The sequence below is a fragment of the Dermacentor silvarum genome, chromosome 5 (assembly GCF_013339745.2).
Source record: "Dermacentor silvarum isolate Dsil-2018 chromosome 5, BIME_Dsil_1.4, whole genome shotgun sequence".
Taxonomy (NCBI): Eukaryota; Metazoa; Arthropoda; class Arachnida; order Ixodida; family Ixodidae; genus Dermacentor; species Dermacentor silvarum.
In genome coordinates, this window is record NC_051158.1 from 31673962 (window position 1) to 31699357 (window position 25396).

At 45.2% G+C, this 25396-nt stretch overlaps 3 protein-coding genes across 5 annotated transcripts in view; 1 reads left to right on the top strand and 2 right to left on the bottom strand.

The window, feature by feature from the left end:
- LOC119453241 (40-kDa huntingtin-associated protein-like) overlaps positions 1–5962 on the bottom strand; it is a 20906-nt gene extending 14944 nt beyond the window's left edge. For all 3 annotated transcript variants that reach the window (XM_049667652.1, XM_037715266.2, XM_049667653.1), the window contains exons 1-5: positions 5816–5962; positions 5594–5640; positions 5401–5473; positions 4563–4854; positions 1883–1940 (exon numbers count right to left, since the gene is read on the bottom strand). In XM_049667652.1, coding sequence (XP_049523609.1) covers positions 1883–1940; positions 4563–4854; positions 5401–5473; positions 5594–5640; positions 5816–5877 — 532 coding nt within the window. In that variant the 5' untranslated portion in view covers positions 5878–5962. The remainder of the gene's footprint in view (positions 1–1882; positions 1941–4562; positions 4855–5400; positions 5474–5593; positions 5641–5815) is intronic.
- Positions 5963–6847: 885 nt separating this feature from the next.
- On the bottom strand, positions 6848–9633 carry LOC119453243 (centrosomal protein 20-like). Its single transcript, XM_037715268.2, has 4 exons — positions 9373–9633; positions 9029–9229; positions 7265–7349; positions 6848–7151 (listed from the first exon to the last, which is right to left on the bottom strand). Exons 1-4 carry the CDS (start codon positions 9398–9400, stop codon positions 7070–7072), a joined length of 396 nt encoding a protein of 131 aa, XP_037571196.1. The 5' UTR covers positions 9401–9633; the 3' UTR covers positions 6848–7069.
- Positions 9634–9754: 121 nt separating this feature from the next.
- LOC119453242 (uncharacterized) lies at positions 9755–22308 on the top strand. The gene is given in 5 exon segments (XM_037715267.2): positions 9755–10043; positions 10045–10593; positions 12742–13065; positions 16551–16715; positions 18176–22308. Coding segments are annotated over 5 exon segments (1671 nt in total). The 5' UTR covers positions 9755–9890; the 3' UTR covers positions 18656–22308.
- Positions 22309–25396: the final 3088 nt, after the last annotated feature.

Consider the following 25396-nt stretch of genomic DNA (forward strand, 5'->3'; position numbering starts at 1 on the left):
TTAATGGGCATGAACTATTCAAAGAACTCTTGTTATGTCATGCCTAAGATATTCTACGCTCCTCACTTGGTAGACTCCAATGACATAGCGCAGACATCCAATCTCTGCATAATGCAACTGCTCGTACTAGCTTTTTTTTTTCTCTTTTTTTTTCTTCTCAGCTTCAAGGAAAACCAATGATCTGCAGACAAAATCTGCATAAATTATGTAATGACAGTTGCTGGCACCTCCGATTTCTCAGGTTAGTTTCGGATTTTCGTTTTTCTCTGTGTCACGATATCCCTTATAAAGCATTATGGTTCCTACAGGAATTACGGAACCAGAACGTGTTAAACATGAATATCTTCATCAGTCCTTTTGCTTTTGAGGTAATACTATTTTTGTGCATACAATTGTGCACACAGCACCTGACAGGGGTTATCAAAGCAAGAGGTAGCTGAAAAGGTCTACTTTCTTTTCTTTCGGAAAACAAAAGCCTACCTGCCACAGTGGTATAAGAGGAGACATAATTTACGAACAGTTTGTTTACTGAAACTTGGCTAACAGACAGACATTCCGTAGGAAGTAATTCCCACAGTATGAGCGATGTTTCCCTACTGATGCTTTGGCATTAATATAAATCACTAAAATGTGGACGTGAGTCCAGAAAACAAACCTGCCGTTGAAGACATTGAAGTGGTCTCAATTCTTCTCAAAATGATACATTCTAAAGAAAATTACTATGCACTCTCGATGACCCACGCAATATTTTGCAAGCAGTCTTCTTTACACAGCAATGTCACTGCCACTAAGATGACTGATTTTGTGCTCAAAGATGAAGTTCTCGCTTTCAGCAAACATAGTGATCTTTGTGGAGGCGTTTGAGCTGGGCGGAGAAAGCATGCCTGCCGAGTTCTGCATCTCCCACTAGCTGCTTAATAAGGCCCCAAGTTTTGTGTAATGCCTCAATGGCCCTGATAGTAACCAATAAATAAACTGCAACAAAATTTCGTTTTGGCTCAACTGGTGAAAAATTAGGGGTATATACCTCATGCCTCCCTTGAAATGCATGACCACGTGTGTCGCGGTTGGACTGGAGCGGCCCGTGTTGCCCGCTGCCATGCGCCCAGTTTAGTCGCGCTTTCGTGCATTGGCATTTCGAGTGCGCCTCTTTTTACCGTGACTGGGTTCGAAGTGTTCGTTGCAGCAGTACGAAGATTTTAAAAAACGTTCGTTATATCTGGAAGCAGTTTCCATAGGGAGTGTCAGAGAATCGTAAATGCACTGAAATGTGGTTGTTATAACCGATAGATTGTTATATCTGGGATCGTTATAAGTAGGTTCGAGTGTAGTACTGAAACACTCTTGGTAAAGTTGCACGGCTGGCAAGTGTCTCATTTTCTTTAACACCACTCAAATAGCACCTAAGCAGACAACACGTGCACTCGGTGGTTGGAAGATACGATGAAAATCCCAGCAAATCATCTCCGAGATTCTTAGCGCGCTGCGGGCACCACCTAATCTTGGAGGTCATGCCGAAGAGCTGCACCGGTTCTTAACGTCGTGGGTCGTGCATCATTTCTGGCAAGTGGCATATTACGGTGGCATATTTAGAAGTTTCATTATAATGAGAATGTTTACCCCTTCTAGCTTTTCGTGATGCATCCACTCGTATTTGAAACTAAAAAGTTTTGCACAAAGGCTGTCCTATGCTACACTACCTGAAAATAGGCTTTTTACGCCGTACATTTCCTCACTGTTAGCCTTAACGAGGAAGAATGCCTTATACCTAATTGCAAGTCAGATAAAACATGCAGCATGCGCACAAACCGCGATAATAAGATAGACGTGACAAATGCGGAAAAGGAAAAGCTATGTCATGCCGCAGATTACGTGTGCTCACCGGTTTCAATTTGGCAGGTGGCCAGTTCCTGAAGTGCATCCACGTAGCCCATGGCACACTGCACGCAAGACCATTTGCACACACACTGCTTGGCACTCTGCAATACTTTTTCACTGGTGGCTACATACTATCTGTTTAGAACAACGGAACAGTCGAACAAGTTGGTAACGATTTATGACGAGCGTCACCGCCAGGCTGCTCCTGCCAAAGCTGCGATGCCAGTCTGGCGATGACGGCTAGCCATAAATCCGCACGTTGTATGAAAAGGCAGGCGTGTAAATCACTGGGCACAAGAAGAAGGCATTTTGTGGTGTTCTTATGCATTCCTTTACTTTATTTGTGTGCGTATGATGGAGACTTGCCTTACTGCATAATGTTTATAATGTATACTAGTATGTGTGCTGTAAAGGTCTGTGTTGTGTATAAATTCAAGCAGTGTCTTGTGGCATCTGTCGTCACTGACCCAGCGACCATGGCTGGTCGGGACACTCTAAGTAGGAGATGGCAGTGCTCCGCTCGCAATCCTCGACATGTCCGTAATACGCGATAGGCACCTGCTTCCGTCACTGGAAGTAGAGAGTTTGGACACAATGCGCCCAGTGGAAAGTGCAGGCAGTTCCAAGTAGAGGTGACAGCCGGTGTCGGCTGTCACCTCTACTCTACACTGGCCCGCAGCCCCCTAAGCAAAATTTTCTCTGCCCTAATAAGATGGCTGGGGAGGGAGCCGACACACGTTGAGATAAAGAGCGTGTGTGTACTGTTGGTGGGTGTTTTCATCAGTGTGAAGCAGTGTGAGGGGTTTAGGCAGGAAAGGGATTCAGGGGATATCTCAATTGAGAGGGCTGCGCACCTGGTCAGCAGCAATGTTGTGAGGTTCCCAAGCATGGCCTTGAGCTTCTTGTGTAGTATGTGTTTTGCACACCTACCATTTCTGTACCGTGAACGTATCATTGCTCTTAAAATGCGTGACTGTCAGCTGTGAGCTACTACAGAGGGTATATCAGGCCACGCCTTCAGGTGTGAGGTGCTAGATAACTTCAATGCTTCAGCGCTGCCGAAAGGCAACCAAGTGGGTGTGAAAAGTATTCAAATTCATCAGTACATTCTCTAAAAAAAAGCAACGAGTGGCATTCATTGCAGTGACATGCTAATCACACTGTGCTATCGAGATTTCCCTTATCAGCAGAAGACACACAGTGAACACAGCATCTGATGTGACATGCAAGCCATCAGAAACGATGGCTGCTCCAAATTTTGGAGCCTGTTATAACTTGATGGATCTTGTTGGGTATTGTTGTTGGCATGAAAAATTTGCGCATCGAATCGCATAGCATTATCGTACCCTGTGTCTCCTGTTTTAGCCACAACTGTGTATGTGCCCACGTCTGTTGGCAGTTTCATTACTGAGACAAGATGCTCTCTCGCTAGTGCCTTGACTTCTGCACTGGTGCACAAGAAAATAGACAGACAAAAGCAAGCAAGCAAAGCACATTCTATGCCTCTTAGTCCAGAGAGAGACTTGTGTGTTTCTGTATTCTGTAGTTAATGTTTTTCAGATAGCTGTTTTCGCTTCTTTGGATAAACTCGCAATGACAGATAATAAACAATCAATAGGAAGTTCAGCGCTCATCCTCGTTTTGTCTATGTCCTCGTTTAGCTTCGTGCTGTAGCTCCCGAATAATGGATCACCAACTCTCCCAAACCATCACACGGCCTTGAATGCAGAAGCTAAGGACCTAATCACCAAACAAACACACACTCTTTAAGCCTTAATGTGGCACGCTGAAGAGTGTTCATAGGTCTTGCTAATGCTCAAATAATGTGTCAGCTTGTCCAGCAACATGTACTATACCATGGTCAATGAGCAAACAAGTTAAAGGAACAACAAAAGGAAAAAAGCTAAAAGTTACCACTCCTGCAATATCAAGAAAACCACTCACACAGCGAGAGCAAGCTTAGTAAGCCAGAAAGGTGCAACAACAAAATACAGGTGGTGATGACACTTTGAAGTGCCTACAGCAGCTCTCCATGAAGTCTTCAATTTTGACGGTGTCCGCTTGGTCATCATCATCATCAGCCTATATTCTATGTCCACTGCAGGACGAAGGCCTCTCCCTGTGATCTCCAATTAACCCTGTCTCGCGCTAGCTTATTCCAACTTGCGCCTGCAAATTTCCTAACTTCATCACCCCACCTAGTTGCATTTTATTTGAAGAGAGCCAGAGTCTGAACTTGGCAAAATTTCAAGAACTTTTACAGAACCACAACAGCTGAAATACTAAAAAAATAAAAATAAAAAGACACTATGAAATTTTTGACATCACATAGATGTGCTGGGGCTGGGGCTTCGGTACGAAATTTAAACGATGGAACTTCGACCACAACTGATTAAAATACATTGAGAAAGCAAAACTGGTTTAGTGTTTGTCTTTGGTGTCCCTTTAAGGCTAATGTCTTCTTTAGCTTTCACTTTTGTCCTTCCGTGTATTGACAGCATGATTTCAGCATGTACATTCGGCTCAGGGGCTCACGTCATCAATGACAACCAGATACGTAAGGTGCGAAACCACACTCCAGTGTTTTTTACTGGCAAGAGGTGTTCCATATCGCACTTTTTTGCTCTATATGCATTTCTCCATGGCAGTACAGCAGCTGATGCAAAATTCAGTGTTCTACAAACCTTGCTCTGCAACTGGACAGCGCGCTGCAGGAACGACATTGCCAAGTGCGGTCGGTCGATGGACCGGAGACACTGGCCGGCTTCGGTGCACAGCGCGGCCGCCAGGGACGGCTCCGGAAGTTGCACGTAGAGGTCGATGGCCCGCGAAAAGCAGTGCACCGCGGCTGCCAAGTGTTCGTCGATCGACGGACACAGCAGGGCGTGGTAATCTGCCTCCGCGTTGAAGAACTGCCGTGCCCCTTGCGCCAGTGCCTGGGCTTCGGCTGCGCTGTTCCCCATGGACTGCTCGCACCTGTGATGCGACAAAAGTAAAAATTGTTGCACCATATTCCCTGCTCTAGTCATGAACCAACCAACTCAAATACACATAGTTAAAGTTAACTACGGCTTCTCATGCTCACACAGTCACTTCCACTTTTTTTATTATGTTTACCACAATGCACAGAATGCAAATAGTTTCCTTTGTCCTAGTCTATCCTCTTCCCCTCTTTTGAACCTCACCGCTACTGCGGAACTCCGTTTCAGGTGTTCACAGATGTAGCAAGGCAGTTACAGTGCGGTCAGCAGTAGTCTCTTTACTTTCGTTTTCTTCATTTCATGTAAAAATAAACAACCAATTACCACTAGCTACTAAATATTTCCGGAAGCGCTTGTCAGCTCTCGATCTTTCTTAAGGACACAATGCGGCGCAAGGACAAAAGACACGTGACATAGACACCCGTCGCAGGCGATCGTGTCTATGTGTCATGCATCGCGTTAAAGCACCATCTAGCCCAACATGTATTCCTGTTGATCTTCCATGTCAGTTTTGGGTTAGACAATACAGAGAACGACTTACTTTGCAGCGGCGAGGCTGCACATTCCAGCATAATGGGGGCATTCTTGGTGCTGTAACTGCTTCCCAAGGGCAGCTGAAATCAAAGAGTAGCGAAAGTGGGCGTTCCAGCAAGAAACTGCTGTACGATGCGGCACGAGTCCAAATTCAATCGCATCGCGAAGAAACAATCACGAGAACGCGATCGATCGCTTACTGTATTGGTCGCTGACCTCGGCCAAATTTGGCTTGCGAAGAAATCTCCTGTAAGACAGAGCAAGTATAATCAAGCAACGAACTAAAAACTCGGCTCGGAACAGGTAAACGTGTTTCATGCAGCGCAAGTCAGGAAACAAGCACTGACGTCAACAAAAAAAATCAATTCGTAAGGCTAAGTATTATAGGGTACAAGGCGCGAAGCACGATCAAAAGCGCTCACTTTTTGAGTTTCAGGGAAATTGTTTTGTACTGCTGCATAAAGTCATTCTTGCCGGCCTCCATGGTTTCTTCGCCGTGTAATAACGAGCGCGCTTATTTGCACGTCTATTTTAAATGGTTGCCAGCATGGTTTCGTGTGTCTGCTAAACTGGGGCGACCCGTTGCTGGCAAGGCCACAACTCTAGCCACAATCACCATAAATTTAGACTCTCGCTGCAACGAAGCAACGAGATTGCGAATTTCGCATTTGCGGAAATCGTAGCTGCGAAAAACGCACTGCAAAATCGCACCATGTGAAACGGGCATAACGCAGAAATTTTGCTGCTTGTGAATACTTTTCAGTACACCCCGTAAGCACAGAAATAGACATTGACGCCGGTAAAAGAAACGAAGAATTGTGCGAAGAAATATCCGTCACGTATTTGCACGCTATCTCTGCGCAATCTTTTCACCGCTCAATCAACCATAGATAGGTCTCTCTAACCATGGAACGGGCCAGTAGATGTGCCATTTAATTAATTAAGCACTGATGAAGAGTTAGTATATAGATGTAACATGCTTATTTCATCACATCCAACAGAAAATTGCGAATATTTTAAATTCGTTAGCTCAAGTGCACATTGAAAAGGTGGGGAAGCGGGAATCTGTTGATGAAACCCAGAGTTAAACGGAATGCCGTCAGGTCGGGAAGCGGTATGACGAAAAAAAAAAAAAAGTAACATTTAGCGAAAAAAAAAAAAAAAAAATGTTTCGGCTCCCACAAGGCAACCTTGTTCACAATCTTGTTCCCAAGATTGTGAACAAAGCTCTTGTGTGGGAGCCGAAACATATTTTAATTTTTCGCAAAATGTTTTTTTCTTGGTCTGCGTTTTTTTTTTTTTTTTTTCATCACAGTCTGTTGATGTCACCTAAATAAGTCATCTTATCACATTTAGCATGTCTTATTTTTCACTGTAAAAGCTCCATAAAAAAAAATGTACTGCTTTACAGGCCAAATTCAACCCTCGAGCCACTGGTTGCTGACCTCACAATGTGCACAAACGCAATCTTCACAATATCTTCACTCTTACTATGTCGCTAGACAGAAAAGCAAAACAGGTATGCAGTATGGTACTTGCAGACAAACACAGACAAATCATGTAACTATATACTTTTAATAAAAATCAACCAATAATTTACGAAGAAAAATCAGGCCATCCTGACATCACATTCGGATATTCTGACTGATACTCTGTGCAACACCCTGGTTGATGCCTCAGGACGTCCTCTTCTCAACACTTGAAGTCTTCGCCTTCTCACCGTTACGAAGAGTCTCTACGATTGAGTACAGTAGCGGCCTGGAAAATAAACATGCAAGAAAAGTTATGATGCTGCTTACCCCTGCGCCTACAATCACACATGCTTCATTTTGCAACTCGACACTAAAAGCAGCGTGCATGAGTATGCTTACAGTTGAGAAGCATTCTCCGACAACGTAATGCGGAGTTCTTTCTCAAGGAATGCACGACCGACACAGCTTTGCTGGTACCCACTCTCTGCGAGATGAAAACAGGAGAAAGAGAGATAAGATTTTATCGATAAAGTAGGCGAACACTTTTTCAAGAAAGCACCATGAAATTGAAACATTTATCCGGCATGAAAAGCAACACAGAGTGCAGTAATAACCCTTATCGCTGGGCCATGACTGCATGAATCCCCAGCTGTATTTTCCAGGAATTGAAAGAGGGAATGTCTGTTATCATGAAATTGAAAAGATATGAAAAGCTGGGCCCGACATAATGTGACGACCCTATTTCGATGCTATTCCTTTTTGCACTTTGTCAGTGGTGCGAGTGTCTCTCCGCCCACATCGAACCGGGATCGGCCAATCGTGAACAATGGATGCTAACACAAGAATAACATCAAGCAAAAGGGATCATTACACTATACCAGCCCTGAATTCATTTGTACAAGCAGCGCTAATGTTTGGTATAGCTAGTTGACGAACAGAGATATGCTGCACTGAATAGTACAGAAGAAAGTAGACAGTATAAAGCCAGGAAGGGTTCTTGTTTTCTGTATGTCTTCTCTGCGCTGAGCAGCACAACACATTTCTGTTGTACGTACATGGTGCAATGTGTGCCTCAACCATGTGGCCTCAACACAAACAGATTGAGCAAACAAAGAAACTAATCATCAAGTGATACACACAGATATACTTTCACTGATTAAAAAGCTTGTAATGTTAAACACTTGCTTTACTGCATGCAACATGCCAAGCATATTGATGAAGGCCCACATTGATTCGCGATTCAAAACAAGTACAATAGAATGTGTTTCATTGTTTCAAGCAATTTCATGTGACATTTACCTGCATGTCCTTGCCTTTTTCTTGGCTATGACACCCCATACCACTATAGTAATGCATCCTATTAAATTGTGTGAACAAAATGTAGAAATTTGCATGCAAACCGCTTTTTCATGAATAGCGTTTTGATCGCCTTGAGCCAAATGGCTTGAAGACTTGTCTGTAGGAAAAATTCTGGTTTATTAAGCTAACACACACACTATACCAATGATTCAGGAAGGCAATAACAGTGCTCAGTATTATGCACATGCAAGTGCAATCACAACACAGATGTATCTTCCAATATCTTCACTAAGTCTGGTTTGCCTTCCTGGCATTTCTGCATTTCCTAAGACATTTGTGGGGCAATTACCAGTTAATTTCTCCGGCAGAAAGGGATACCGCAGGACGATGCCCCTGCCAATTTTTATTTTTTTTTAATACAGCAAACTGCTTTACATATCAACATAGTTTTGTAGCAAGGTTAAAGCTAGTTCATGATGACCACACAAGCCAAAAGGCAGTGAGGAACTTTAGTGGCACAAAGGAAAGCAGTTGAAGAGATTAGGAGACATGACTCATTATGGTCACCAGATCAGAGGTCGAAATATGTGGTCACTTGTTGAACGACATCAATATTATCATAACAACTTTTGTCTGTTCAAGGAACTAGCTAAGCGCCTGAATATTTAGCAGTATTAGAATGCCGAACGTCATGGTGACAGTAAAGTACCTGCGGCGTTACTAGCACCGACAAATGTTCGCGAAAACGTTCAATTTGCACCCGATTCACTTTATTTATGTTTATCACTCATGCCTCTCTTTCGTTAGATAAAACCCGGGATCTCTAAAACAAAACTCTGCCTCCATATATATAATTCTGCTTACCTGCTTCCAATATAGACGCGGCTCGCTTGTAGTTGTTGAATGCGAGGTACTCCAGTATGAGTTCGTTAATGAGGCAGTTCTGTTGAGGCAGCTTGGGAGGCCTGCGGCTTCCCGGTTCCTCTAGAGCCTTCACAATCTCCGAGCGCAAGTTTGCGCGTAATGAAGGAAGCACTCCGTTACTTTCCAAGATTTCAGTCAAAGCTGAAGAAAAAAAAAAAACAATGAAACGTTACAAGGCTCTAGAATCATGACTCTTCTTCTAGTGCAGCTAGACTTTAGGAGAAAGCCGTGATATGTCGAAACGAAACTGGTGAACAAGCGTCAAATGTCGCCATAGCACTGACCTGTTTTCACGTCCTTTTCGGAGCTCATCGTTCACCACCAGTTAAAAAAGGTTCAGGTCAAGAGGTCCGTAAACAAACAATAAGGACTACAATATGCTGGAGTGTAGAAAGTGTCCAACAGCAGTGCGCTTTAAACTTAAAACATCCTCCTTTTCAAATAGGCGCCATTCCCGTATCACAACAAAAGGCCAGCCATTTAGAAGCGTAAAAACTGTCATTTTCGTAGCTGAACAAAACAGTAGAAATGGCAATGGTTTACTATAAAACATAAAGTAATAATTTAAACGTTGTTATTCTAAAAATTTTCAAAGTTTATTCGCGCATACGCTGTAGGTCTGAGAGCAAAATCATAAATACGATCGCTTTGTTCAGTATCAACCGATAAATCAGTACTCTCTATAAACAGTGCGATCGAAAATGAAAAGTTGGGGGTGGTGTTGAATTTCTCGTGCCGCGAGCTCAACGGAAGTCGCTCGCGTTTATAGATTTCTTTTCCGCTGCCTTTGAGACGACGAGCCATGCGAGCGAGCTTGAGTTGTGTCATCGTCCTGCTGCTGTCGTGTCTCGGCGTCGTAACCGCGCGGGTTCAGTCCGAACCCGACACGCCCGACGTCGATGAGTTCTACCGGAGTCGCTTCGGCAACGGCGACACTTCGCGAATGCGCGTCATTACTGGGTGACACCGAGGGCTGGGTGAACCCGCACGACATGATGGGCGTCGCGTCGAAGTCCTCCGGCAAGCGAGCGCAGCAGCAACACTCCAAGTTGAAGAAGAGCTCGGGCGCGGGGCCCGAACCCATTTCGGAGGACACCACGTCCCCCGAAGCGCGGGCGCAGATCTACAGCGAGATCAGAGCGCGCGCTGCCGCCGAGACGTTTAGTCGATACCCGGCAGCGGTGATCGAACAGCCTGACGACGAAGCCGATGAAACGACGAACGAAGAAGGCGAAACTGCTAAAGAAAGCGCCTCGTCGCCGACCAAATGCAACGCTCAGCAGTCTAGTTGCGACTGTGACTGCAAGGCGTTGCGACGCGAGACCAAGAAATGCGGCGAGCAGGTGAAACAGCTGCGGCTGAGCCAGGTGCTCGCCGACGGTCAGCACGACCGCGAGTTCATCTACCTCCGACGGCTCGCGCTCAACGTCATCTACAGCGCCAGGTTCGGCGGAGACGAGATGCCGTCGAACGTCAAGTTCGAGATTCTTCTCTCGTCTGACGACGTGAGTGTTTTTAATCTTATAATAAGGCAAGTACAGAGGCGATTCCGTGTTATCGGACGCGGCCAGGTGTTACCATGGCAACCGACGCGTCGTGATAAATGCGTGTTGCCATGGCGATTGGCACGACAGCGCAGCCGAAGACCTCGATCAGTCTCGATTCTTACCATGAAGTAGCAAACTGCTAATGCAAACACAAGGATCACTTAAGGGAAAAGGAAGAAAGCAATCAATAACTGGAAGATATTGCTGATGTATCTCTCGCACGACAAAGGGATTAGAGAAAAGTGAACGCTTGTATTGATCAGTGTTTAGGAAAGCCTGCATTCAGGTGTTAAATGATTTGACATGGGGTCTTGTTATCGTCACGGCAACAGCTGCATTTCTTGCTAAATTTTATTTAGTCCCCGTCACCCACCTGCAAAGTGTAAGGAAGTTGTAGTAAAGAATAAACTGAAAATAGGTGGAAATGTTCTAAAGGAGACATTAGACAAGCTCCCTTAATTGTTTAAGCATTGCCTCTGGGCTAAGGCTTCCCTAGTTTGTCCACTGTTGATCAATGCTCATACATTTTGTGCCATTGTCTCGTCTTATCTGTCGTCTCACACTGGGCTTCAGCAAGCGTACAGAAGCGTAAACCAGTGCCGGGGTGATAACCGTGCAGACGCGTTTATTCATTGGTTGTCAGTGATGCCGTTGTAATGGAAAATGTCACAGTGAGCATAGCCTCTGGTGAATGGAGGGCCACATAATTATTTGGCCATGCTTCCTTGCTTAGGGTGTTGCAGTAGGCACGAGAGCTATCTGAACATTAGGCGATCGATATCTACGAACCGATTCGTAACCACTGATGCAGTTCACTAACGTGGCTATTTGGGCATGTTGGCTGCACATCTGTATTGTGGAAAACATGCATGCGCATGTGTTCCACATCATGTTTCGCATGTTTCATGTTCAATGTGCATGTTCCATGTATAGGCAGGGTTTTGCCTGTACACGTGGTCCCGTGCTTCAAAATAAACTGTTGTAAGTCAGTGCTCATGTGTTTCATGACTTCTTTTCATCCTCGTCATGTGCGCTAAAGGCTATAGCTGATTTAGATTATCATACTGGCATTCTGAAAGAAATCGCTTCAGCAACTCTCATGCCACTTGTTCCGCACCTGTCCACAGTTGGTGACACTTGCCACAATGTCGAGGGTGTCCTGCTACCCAGTCACAGCGGCCACGTCTAACTGGCAACAGAATGCAAGCACACTCGTGCATTGAGGTTTCAGTGCCTGTCAGAAAACCTTGGGTGGTCAAAATTAATCAAAGAAAAGCGATTAGTTTTATAACAAATTTTCCCTTGCAGACTCCCCTAGCAAACTAATTAAATATAATGGCATTCAGGCACTTGAAGTACAGGGAACAGAATCTAAGCTGTAATTCCCCTTTTTTTTTTTTTTTTTGCTTTTTAACAAGTTTGCACTGGATCCTTAGTCTTACTTGTCTCCATTAACAACCAGGCACACCCCACACCATCAGAGCCATACGTTGACTCCGTATTGTGTACAAAGACACATAATTAAGTTTGCCGTCTTTCCACATACATTAATAGACTAGAACCAACCACATCTACAAATTAACATTTGAACTTTGTCATTTTTGGTGCTTTTGGCATTGTGGTGATTATTGTAGGGCTCTTGACTGTATTTATGTCACCATTCAACTCTCCCTGCTTGGACCTCGAGTCCGTTGTATGTATTTAAATAAAATAAAAGACCCCACCCGCAGAGCAGCATCCCTCATAGCCAAACTGTGGCTTTGGTACATGACATCTGTGGAAGAAAAAGAAATCAATAAATAATAATGTTGAAATTGACACACAGCAGTAATATGGAGTGTATAGCTTCATGGAATAGCTTGCTTGTTTTCTCTTTAAATAATTTGTGTCATTGACCGTGCACCTAATTTTCTTTTGCTCACCTATTGAATGGAGCTGTTATATTGTTTACTCCCAGTTGAAGAATTGGTTTGAGAATAGCGCAGATGTCATGTCCCATTTCCTGCTGTCTTTCTTTTCTGGAAAGGTGTCACAGCGTATCACTTTGTCTAACTGTATCCACTACTGTGGCATACCGTAAGACCCCCCATCAATGACTATCGGCAGGTGGCGACTTTGGAGAAGCTCGCCACGGATGGCAACTCCAAGTCATCACAGCTGGAGCAGAAGCTGTCCACCATCCTGTCCAGCTCGGTGGTGACTCCGGATGAGCTGCCGCACGGCACCAATGCGCTCCTGGGGCGCCTGGCCCAGGCCTGGGGCCAGACCATGGGTCCCGTGGACGTGCGGCTTGCGGTGCCGGCCTGCGCCCTGCTGGGCGTCTTTCTCATCATAATGATTCGGGGCCGCCCGTGGAAGGTGTTCATCTTCATGGGCGCCTTCTATTTCCTCCTGCTCAGCTTTGTCTGGCACTGGACTTTCTGCTATCAGGTGATCAACTTCAGTCAATCAGTCAACTTGCTTTATCCTCCAAAACTAAGCTACAAAATTATGTGGCATTAGGTTAATAGGCTTCAGATCAAAAGAAAGAGATAGACACTGACCAAGCAGATGTTGTCGATAAGTTAGACATTTTGGCTGTCATACAGAAGCCTTGTTACCTTATACTTATTAATACCTTTATCCAATACTTATTAATATATTCTTGGTCGGCATTCCTCTCTTTCTTTTGACATAAATTTACTACCCAACCAGACGAGATGTTGTCAAACCATCAGTTTTAAAAGGGCTGCATGCACACAGTGCATGCATACATACCATATTTCTGCATGTATAACCTGCACCCCCATTTACAACAACCCGGAAAGAAAACAAAAATCCTCGCGCATAGCCTGTGTAAATAACTGCAAACAACAATGCTCAAATCTTTGTAAAAACAGTCTTCATTTGTGGATGCACAACTCGTCCACGTCGTATCTTCAGCCAGCACATCATTAGCCCCCCCCCCTTTATTTTGCAATGCTGATAAAGCTGGATTCACACAACGGACGTAATGGCGGACGAATCAGTCACGGGACATGTGACATGAATCGGGCCACTTCGCATCTAGCATTCACACGACAGATGATGACAGTGTGGACAGAGCAGCGGTGACATGGGCAACGGTAACGGAGCACAGGCGTTGGGTGACGTGTGAGTTTGCCGGCGCCGCGTACACTATTCACGAACTACTAAATGCAAGATGGTGTTCGTAAGAAGCGAATGGGCAACCATGAAGGAGGGGAGAAGGCAGCTTCAACACGCAAACGAGGAGAGGGGGGGGGGGAGGCGGGATTCCCTAGGCGGAACGAAACTTTGAAGGGCAGAAAACCTTGCCTCGAGATGAGGCTTCATGGCAGTGCAGTGCGCTCTGCACCTGCTGTCACCAATGGGTTAACTAATAGTTCATATTTGTCCACTTTAGAGACTCTTAACTGATGCACTTTACATAATTGTGACATTTTATTCTGGTGTAAAGTTACAGATTAGCAAACATTATGCTTCCCTAAAAAAAAAAAAAAAGTCATATGTTTCTAATTCTTGTGCTGCAATACTCATTTTAGCAACGCTATAACTCCACAAAAGCTGCAAACTAACTTATCATGTTTGTTCACTATCATGTTTGATAGTAAATTCACTTTACAGAATCACTAATAGTATGTCTAATTTTGGGGCAGAGTTACAGATAAGCAAACATTGTTTAATTAAAAAAAGAAAGAAGTAGAATAATTCTTGTGGAAGAATTGAAGGCTTAATTAAGGTAGAATAATTCTTGTGGAAGAATTGAAGGCTTAATTAAAGGTATACTCCCAACAGTATGTGTATTATCTTTTTCTTTTAAGTCCAACAAAACCTCATCAAAATTGCCCCAGCTGTTCCGACGCAATACGATCTCTTCCATCCCATGTATCTATATAGGCGCTCTGGATATAAATGTTTCTTTTAAGATGGATTGTCTGATAAGCTGAACTGTTTGGGGACGTTCCAGTTTAGCTTCCCATAGATTGAGTGACATTTGTGGAGTAGCTCTGGGTCTGAGCTCCGCGCAGCTGGTTCCGAGTCATTCCTGTGCTTTCCTTCACTAGTGGACCGTTCAGTAGTAGCCGTTCAGTTGACCCACTTTCAGTGGGTCAACTGAACGGGCGCAAGTCTCCCACACTTCCTGTATGAAAGGAGGCACCACTGGTGTCTGACGAACAACACCTGCACCACCAGACCTGACCGGCTGAGTTTTTGCTGAGTTTTTGCTTGGTCAGACACTTAAGCTGTGCAATGAACATCTATGTTAAGCCGAGTTCTTTTAGGCGAGCCGTAACTCTTCCTTTGCTAACCCACTGTACGCTACGCTTGCAATACCTTGCCAATCGGGTGCCTGAGCAAGGCCCCACCCGTGAAAGGCGCAAATGTCACGGTCGTTCCTGCGTTTCAGTGATCCAAATCATTTGCGGAAGGTGCGCAGCTGCGCCTGGCGAATTCAGTCGCAGTCTCCGCACAAGAGAGATTGCATTCTTTAGATAAAGGATGGCATTGTAGAGCCTTGTGATATGACACATTCAGAAAACCTTCGTGCGTTACTGACCCTAGTTGGTAGAGCAAGTCTCGGTCCCAATGCCTCCTTGGTGTCGTGCTGTGAACAGCAGGTTGAAACAACTTGCCACTAGCATCCTCCAAGGTCTATGTCTGTGGCAGTTGTTCTTTCCATGTTTACAAATAGGCGCCGGCCAGGACCCATATCAAAGACGCCGACGACACCCTTCTACCCTGGTTGCCGCGGCGTTGGACTGAATCTCGCCAGTAATGCTTGCCGCTCTGGTGTTCGTGACCATGCTGCTCAAAGATGTTCACTGGCTGTGTTATTGGCACCATGCTAATTCCATCCTGAGATAGTCGGGACCCCTTATTTGGTGCAACTGTGGAATAGTCCCTGGTATGAGCGCTGGACAGCTGCTTCCTGTCATTCCTGCCTCCTCCTTCATCCTACGTCTTGGCTGTAACGGTGTTGCAGATCGGTGGGTCGTCCGAATGGGCACGAGTTCCTACAAGTTCACTTGTAAACTAAGGGTGTGCTAGTGTTCGAAATTTCGAATATAAATCGAACCAGTTGTTGCTATTCGATTCCTATTCATTTAACAATCACTATTCAAAGTTGTCAAACGTTTGTTTCATTTGAACACTGTAAGGGTTGTTGCAGTCTACAGGTAGAAAGATTGATGCAAGTGGAGATTCGCCTGAATGATTTTGGTACATGAGAACAATGCCTGTTACCCAAAAAAATCATTTCCCGAGTGACTGCATGCAGAAAATCATTCCTACAGAATTCTTCCGAGTAGCTGAATGATGTCTTGTCCTAGGCAGTCTAGAAATTTGGTGTCTCGATTTACACAATTTATTATTTGGCCATTCCTACCATGTTTGGACTCCTTACACGATGCACGGTACTGTCAACCAGCTCTATGTGCATCTGGAGATGTGCTGTTGCTTTTATTTCATTACTGCGATTGTCATGGTGCACCAGATGCAATCATCTTTTCGTTGTTTCTCGTTTATAAGCTTCCCAGTTGACCTTGCATGGAGTTGTTACCGGCAATCAATGCACCAAATAACGTAAAGGAGCCATTTGTTCCGGGATAGACTACAAAATGTTTTGTACTTCAATTTGTTTTAAAATTTTGAAAAAATATATTCGGTCATCAACTTTATCTCAGGGTGATTTATCTGGAATCGTATTAAATTATATTTGAAAATTTCGCATTTGAATATCCTTAGCTTAATATGAATTTCTGGGAAGTCCAAAAGGGGGGTTGTCTTAGAGCCTCTCGTATTCATCACAAAGGGAGTGTACTGTTCCTGAGCACGATTACTACTTGAAACAAACGATTCTGGCAAGCGTAAATGTAACTGTGCGCTCGCCGCTGTCTTGTCTCGTTTGGGGACAGCTGGAGCATGCGCGAAGAGATGCATACATCTCGCGGAACGTGGTCCCACCCGAGCATTGCCAACCGGGCTACAGCCCCGGCTGGATCCAGCGGATTCTGGGACGTGATAGCAGCGTGGACTGTGACAAGTACTACGAGAGCCTGCACATTGACCCTGTATGGCAGGTAAGATACTGAATTGAATTTTTAATGCGAAAGCATTATATGGGCTCTTGAAATGAAAAATCCGGCGCCGTGGCCGGAGATGATACTAGAAGTCACATGGAGGGGCCACAGAGACAGACCACGCCGGTGGCTGATCTCATATAGCACTGTGCCTTGCGACGCTGCGGTGTGGTGATTTCGGTGAGTTTTGTCGTGCACTCCGATGGACGAACCTTCGACTTCTCAGTCAATAGTTGTGCCTGACTTCTTTGGACGTCCACACGAGTATGCAAACGAGGCTGTCGTAATGCTTTCACATTCATCCATGTAGGGATACCCAAGTGCCCTAGAATTTTTATTACTACGTGACAGTCTGGGCTTTTTCATTTGTTGCGATAAATGAAAGCCTTCAATCTCAAAACCCTAGTAAGAATATCCAACTTTCTCGGTCGTCTGCTATGCTGCTGCATCAAACCAAGCATTGGGTATTAGCTTATCAGACGACCGAGCAAGCCAGAGTGAGTGTCAAAACATCTAAATGCTCTGCTACCACATCACTGCATTCTGGGACATGACGTCTCAACACATGCAGCTCCTGGAAAACAAAACCAAAACATGGTTCGCAGAAGAGCCGTTATAGTAAATTATTTTTGGTGCTCTGAGGCTTGCTAGTATATTTTTCCCAAGCTTTCGAGGACCTTCATCTAATGCAAAAAAATGAGAAGTAAGAAATGTCATGTCAGTACTCCTTCAAGAAATACACACATTGTTTTGTGTGTTTAGTTTTGACAGTATATATACACACACAGCACCACAGTAATTTCACGGTCCCTGGAGCTGAAGGAGAGAGATGCTCGACTCTGATGCTGGCACAATGCACTAAGTAATTGCTAATTATGCATGATCAGCAGCACTGCAGCAAATGTCGGTTCAAAGGGACACTATAGAAAAATCACTTAATTAAGCTGTATTACTAAATTGTAGTTCTGCAATGCCACTAAAAAAATATCGATTTTTGTACAACGGAATGATGGCTGCTGACACCACTAATTTTCAGTCAGAGTCACTCCATCATAGCGGTGACAAATGGCGCCACCGTTCCGTTACAGCAAAATTGACACATTGAATGGTGTCGCTGCAGACAATGCACACTGTTGTTTTATTGTGAACAAAAAAGGCATGTAATGCTCACAAACGTGGTGTTAAACCGAGTCCACTGTAATGTGTCGTCTGTGCAAAATTTCAGTGGAAACCAGCGAGCGCTTTAACTGGAAGAGTCCCGTAATGCTGGTGCTCCTATTTGTGAAATGCTCAGTATGATGTTCAAAAATTATTGTTAAACGAAGCTTTCATGTCAGAACTCAGCTGATCTAAGCTTTCGTCTCAAAACTGGTCAGTCCCTAAACGCTAATTTGGTGCTTGTATTAACGGACTGATCACATTGTACATGCATTGTGGGCATGCCTTCACATTCATCGCAGGTCAATCCACTGTTCGTGTTGACTGAGTTGTTGTCCAGGGCCCTCTTCAACCCGCTGTCCAACCTTGGGACGGCGCTCGGGAAGTTCGCGCGAAACTTCGCCGAGCACCAGACCTGGTGGAGCATGCTCAACAACTTCGTGAACGTCATCTGCATCGGCGTCCTGGGCCTGTTTGCAGCCATGATCTTCATGAAGTTGTTCATCTTCTTCCTCACGACGTTCTACTGGAACAGACCGGATAAACCGAGGCGTCAGCGTGTTGAGGAGGTGTCGGAATCCGAGCTGAGTCGGTCGGCGCGTCTGCATCGTGATGTTAGACCACTGCAAGAGTCGCTTCCCAGCCGCCAGGAGACGGGTGCGGAAGATGACGTTTCGTGCGAGGAAAGCGACGAAGAGGACAATGATGAAGGAGTCGATGGCAAGGCTGGAGGGGATGTTTGGCTCAAAGAGGAGGATGTGGCCAAGTTGGGTAAAACCTGACTTGTCAGAGAAGCAGCTAGATATGTGTATGTGTGTGCCTTGGAAAATTTTTATAGCATCTAGTTAAGAAACGAACAGCCTTTTGTGATAATGTTCAAATGTTCCTTTTTATCCCCATTCCTTACACATCAGAGTATGTCTCTATCACCTCGGCCTTGCACCTGTGCTAGAGCCCATTCGTGAATCTCTAATTTAAATGCTCTTTGCACATTGTGCCAACTATGTTGCCCCTTTTGCACGTTGTGCCAACTGCGTAGCGCCTTTTTATATCCCAAATATTTTGTTCAGCCTAACATACCAAAGCTTGTAATTAGCACCAGCATGCGCAGAGTTTAGCGTGTACACTACATTTAGCTGAAAACAAAAACTGAATAGGCATGTAGCTGTTAATCATTCATGCCCTTCTTATGTATACATTGCTGTAAAAGCAGCATAAAGTAGTTTTGCAAAATCTGAAGGTAGCCATTGGGGCTAAATGCTGGGTTGTGATAAGAAAGAAGCAACTCTGACGAACCATGGGTTTGCAGCAGCTCTCAAGAGGCACCCCAATGTTTCTGGTTGGAAGACTCTGTGTTAAAATCAGCTTAGGTGTTTCCTTTACTTCAATCTCGTATGTATATAGTTTTGTTTTTCACTGGATGTCCCGATGATCATTGCCGGTGAGGTAGTAGGCTGACACCGGAAACGGAGGTGGAATGTTCCTGATAATGCCTATTGTCGCAAACCATGAATCGTGTTAGCTGCGTAAATCGCAGTAGATTGCCGGAAAGTTTTTGGTGTGCAAGTTGCAAAGCTGTGATGTCGCCTGCGTATGTGCGGGCAGTGTCAGTGCCTTGATTGCTGCTGGCAAAAGACTTTGCAAGTGAAAGCAAACAACATCGAAAATTACGGAAACAGGAAGCCACTGACTGTGTCACGATGCTTACCATGCTGGCATGCCCTGTATGTAGCATGTATTGCAAAAGCAGAGCCTGCGTAATTCAAGTGATAAGCAAAAATGATCGTAAAAAAAAGTCTATTCTCTGCCGCATAGCTTGAACTTGACTTGTCAGCATGCCCCTAACTCTAATATTCACCCTAAGGGTGACTCTAATTGTGACCTCAATAGTGGCAGCGTCTATCTTGGTGCAGTTTAAAGGGCAATGAATCACCTAAGACAAGTTATTTCCCACCGAAAAGTGCCATTTTCGGCTGATTTCGAAGCAAAAACGGCAGCTCACAATAGAGAGCTTTAAAAAAGTTTAGTTCTGGAGGTTTATGTGCCGAAACCACAATCTGACACGCCGTAGTGGCGGACTCCAGATTAATTTCGACCACCTGGGGGTTTTTAACGTGCACCCAATGCACGGTACATGGGCATTTTTGCATTTCGCACCCATCTAAATGCGGCTGCTGCTGGCCAGAATTTGATCTCGTGACCTTGTGCTTAGCAGTGCAATGCACAATAATATAATACCTGTATATTTATAATACCTGCTTTATAATACCTGTACCACCTTAGTGTTACCGATACCGGCTGCCACGTGTGCGCATGTGTGGAGTTTGCCGCACTCCGGTAAGATTACCGGGACAGCTCCCTCCGGTTATTGTGATGATTGTGGTTATTGTGATAACACGCATGTGCCAGACTGCCTGCTTCGAGACTAATTTGCGCATGCAACTTCCTCACTCTTAACCTTCGCCTTTAAGAGTGGAACATGATAGCGTTATCTAGCCCCGTTTGCACTGCATTTTTCTTTGAGTAAGCTTCACTGCAGTACACTATGTGGGAAAGCCAGCTTGCAAAGACCAAGCTTAAGCCGATCCCCTTAAAGTCTGCTTCACTTTTAAACACAAATGCATTGCTGGGAAGGCATTTTTCCTGGGGCAGTATAAGCCATCTTACATCAAAATATGAAGGCCCTAGGGCCTTTTTTTTTTTTATTAATTGTTTGCTGTTGCCCCGAGGCTGGCACGCGCATGTCCAAAATGCATTAGGGAGTTAGCGCTAAGTCCCAGTTTGACCTTGGCTGATCTTGAAGGTCAGACTTACTGAACCAGGCGTCTCCTGGGTTTGTACCTTGAGTAGTAGAGCTATCGCTCTAAAATGGTCAAATAAGCCATCGCATAGTTTCGTCTAGAGTGGAGTACAATATGTGAGTGATCTTTTGTCATTATTGAGATTAGTTTTGTTTTGACACTGCTAGGCCTAGAGAGACGGCACCGGGGTGAGAAAGCGAGTCGATTTCCTCTTACCCACATCTCCAAATAGGCCTAGAGCCATCATTTAAATAAATTATTCTCTGTGTCGATTTCCACCTAGCAGGTGGCACCACAGCATAGCACGGCGGTGATCAATGCTGAACGTTGTGGCACCGTCTGCTAGGTGGAAATTTGCGCAAAGCTGGCTTTGTGCCATTACAGCTACCATAACAGTATAAATACAGCCAGCAGCAAAAGATTTTGGAGCACGGAATTTGTGAAAAAAAAATTTTTTTTCTAGGACTTCACCACTCATTCTGGAATTAGCTTCACAATGTGGTGGTTTTATGGAGCAATACTATCCACTGCACATTGCAATTCGAGGAAGAACGTGTTGGCTGCAACGAGATTTCATTTTTTTCTGTCTGTGAACTCCAAAACATTTTGCGACAGGGTGTACCGACAGTGGCAGCTAGTTTACCGACAGTGGCAGCTAGTTTACCCATCAAGCTGCAGGTACAGCCTTTGTCAAAAGTATACAGGCTACTGCGTACCTTCACCTATGTGTCGTCGGGCTGTGTGGTACGGTTGTCGTGGCGCTCCCGACACTCTGGAGTTCTAGATGGTGAGCATGAGAGTTCTTTTCATTCGCCAGGACATTGGAACGTAAACATACCGCAGGAACTCTCTAAACGGAGTACTGAAGCCTCAATTCCTCGAAAGCGACACAACTGATTAATTGCAGCACCTTTTATCATCATCATCATCAGCCTATATTTATGTCCACTGCAGGACGAAGGCCTCTCCCTGTGATCTCCAATTACCCCTGTCTTGCGCTAGCCGATTCCAACTTGCGCCTGCAAATTTCTTAACTTCATCACCCCACCTAGTTTTCTGCCATCCTCGACTGCGCTTCCCTTCTCTTGGTATGGACTGAATGGACTCTGCTATCGGCAGCATGGACATAGTGTGTATGTGTCGGTGGTATCTGGTACCACGAGACCGCTGCAGCAGGTTTCGATGGCGTGACGAGTCTCCATAGCTGTGCTGCACTTGGTGCATGCTTTGAACTGGCCACATTAAAAGGTAACGCAATTTTTTGTTATGCTCTCGGGGAATCGAGCCAATATAGCGTAATTACTGACCAAACATCTATCGAATAAAGCAATAAAAACGGCAGCAACATTTTCTGTCAATGCTGCTTTAAACAGCCTGTAGCCAACCTGACGGTCACAGACAATGTAGCCCGTATACTTTTGACATACAGTGTACATTGCTGCACTCAATTTTCAAAGGCAACTATTTGTAGTATTCTGTACATGTTGTATAATGAAGACCACAGAAAATGGTGTCAACGCCATGTCAAGTGCCTGTCAAAAGCACGAAATAAATGTGTCCATTGCGGGGCTGCGATTGACCCGTGAATATTGTCCTAGTGGACGCCACAGCTGAATAAAGGAAAGTTTCCTGTCCTAGACTGGCTCTTTGTGACCATCTCGGCCAGCAGTTTGTGACGGTCTTGGCCAGCCCAAAATCAGTCACTTCCACCTACCCAAGCTGTCAGCGCAGCCTGCGCTGGGCTGCCAATTTGATGGCAGAACAGCCGATCCAAAGCTGCGGCGAGCGAGCACTGGTGGTAAGCACGAGATAAGAACAGGTCGCGCATTATCGAGGTTCTTTCGTTCTTTCCGCCAGTTCCCACAGTCCCTGGCAAATGATGTCTGCCCCTTAGAAGTGCTACAAGTTCTGTATAGATCTCTCGTACACGCGTTATAGCTAAAAAAAACTTGTGTTGTCACAATTTAGGTTTGTTGCATGTCTGATTGAATGGCACAGGCAGACAAGCTTCCATTTATTGTGACACTGCAACTGTTCATGTATTGTACCGGCCTTGGAGGTGTTAACAACAACGCGGTCTGTGCTCGCTCACTCATTTATTTGCAACATACTAAAGAACGATGACCAAGCAGACGGGCAAAATCGATACAACAATCGATACATTTGAACAGCAGGCAAGGGTACAAAATTCTGATAGGTGACAACTGCGCTGCAGTAACAGATACGACTCTTATGTGCTTATCGTAAAAACACTAAGTCTTGAAGGAGTTGCATTAAACTGCAGTGTTTGGTACAATAAGACACTAAGCATTTACCCGTATAAAAATTTTAAGTGTCGGCACATGCAACACGTTCGTCAAAATCATAAATACCACACGACGAAAAGACTTTGGATGACAATACATTCCACTAGCCAATTGTCCTCGGGAAGGTGTCTTTAAGAAAATTGGTACGTGCAAAGTATGGTGCAAAGAAAAAAACCTCAATAGCCCAGCTGCTAAGGCACTTTCAAGATCAGTGTGCATAACTGCTCCATATGCTAGTTCATGAATAAAAAAAATTTGTCGGGATTTCCCGAAGGTCGAAGCATTGAGAGATAGATAGCAAGATTTTGTGCTGCGCTTTAACTTCTTGGATGGTGTTCTTAAGATGGGAATAAAAAATCAAAGCCCTTTTCTTAAAGAAAGATGGTTGAACGCGAAGCTCTCGCCCATGCAAACTGAATCAAAGTCCAAAGCTATCGACTATGCAATGAACCCAAGAAATGCTGAGCAACCTGATGCGATGCATGTGATTTAGTTGCTTGTTTAGGATTGTATTTTTTGAACATTGAAGTTGAATGAAGACACGTTTCGTTAAGTTGCATAGCCTTTATTTTAGATTCATGTAGCCATTCCATTACACGCACACACTTACACTTTCACGGACTGCATGCGTTGCCGATACAAGGGATCGGCCTTACGGGCACGACTGCGCTGGCGCTTACGTTCGCGTACGGCAGCCTCTTTCTTCTGCCACGCGCTGCACCCGCGGCCTACTCATGGTGACGGCCAGGAATGGATTGCATGACACGCGTTATGCAGTGCAGATATATACAGTTCATCTGGGTAGTGGCGTTGCAGTTCCCATTGTTCTTATCGGTACAACTGCGAATGTAAATTGTAGTGTTCTACGATTGTGTGCGCAGATTCGCAGATAGTTCCATTGTGTAAGTTGGCTTTTCTGCAGTGCGCTTTCAGTGCTCACGGACAAATCGGTGAGACATAGAGAGCTTCGCTTAAAAAAAATAATAATAAACTACACGTGGATGCCACACGGTGGCGCAATGTAGCATACCAGGTAGCTCCTGCTCGGCAAAAGGAGCAGCACCTTTAACATCAGATGGGTTCACCAGGCCAGACCGGTTCACCAGCAGCACCAGATGGGTCCAACCTATTCGAGCCGAAACGAACGTACCTACGGCACCCTGTGTGATCTACACAGACATAGCAATTAACCCAAGAGGACAAATAGCTTTCCCAAGTCCCACATATCCCAAGATCCGAGCTACTATGCAGCGGATTTTTCAGATCCCTTATTATTTAAGCTGCAGGCTGTGCAGCAATGCGATAGAAACCCTAGTCAAGTTGCCTAATGTCAACGAAGCCGGCATCTGTACTGACGCTTCAGTGCAGCTCAATCAGGTAACAAAAGCTTTGTGCATTTGCTGATCAGATTCACAAAATTCTTGAGGCATTACACGTGAAGGTTACTGTCCACTGGGTGCAGGCGCATGGTCGTGACCACTACAATGACCTTGCTGATCGCAATGCTCACTCTTTCCCGACACCTTTAATTCCCCCTCTCGCCTTTCCCTATGACCCCCGGTCAGTGCTCGTGGCCCGAGAAACTAACCTCCGGTGGGACACGCCTGCCCTCACCCCCTGGTGTGTCTGCTCCCTTCCTAACACTCTCTCGAGTGAAAGAAGTCGCTCTCCAGAGACTTCAGGCCGGGGTGGCCCTTACACCAGTTATCGCTTGTGCTCGGGGTCAACCAGGCGAAGACAAAGTCCATTGTCCGAAGTGCTCTGCTCATACGTCAGCAGCGGATGCCCGCCATCTACTTTGGACATGCCCCGGGACAAAGTCAGTCTGCGGAAGGGTACTTGGGGTGCGAAGTTAAGAACTGACCAACCTGAAGAATACGAAAGATGGATCGTGGACAACACTTCCTATAAGTCGCTCTCGTTGCATCTGCAGCAAAACTGGCCTTCATGCTTACATTTAATACCATCCTAAAGTTATGCCACGACACAACCAAAGCAGGGAAAAAAAAAAATATTTCCACTTTGATAGTGCATGGGATGAAATCGACGGGAAACTTGCCATTAGTCAGTGCTCAGTGACATATTGGACAGCATTAGGCTCAGACCAGAGCATACACATAGCAGGAACAGCGCTATAGTGTGTGTGTACGTGCACGCACAACGCTCATGACAGCAGCTGAAGGCTTCTAGAACGCTGCCCTTTGCTCTGCCAACGAGGTGATTGAGCGTAGCATTGATGGAGCACCCACCCCACTTTGTCGTTCTCGCGGCCGAAATGCACTCCATGTCTCTGCAGACCCTCTAATTTCTTGTGCGCGAACCGCGCACGCACCGTCAGCGAGACGGCACGACAGTGGTGGCGGCATGAATGCGCCTCGAGTGTCCGCATAATGGCTATCGCAATGACAACAACAAA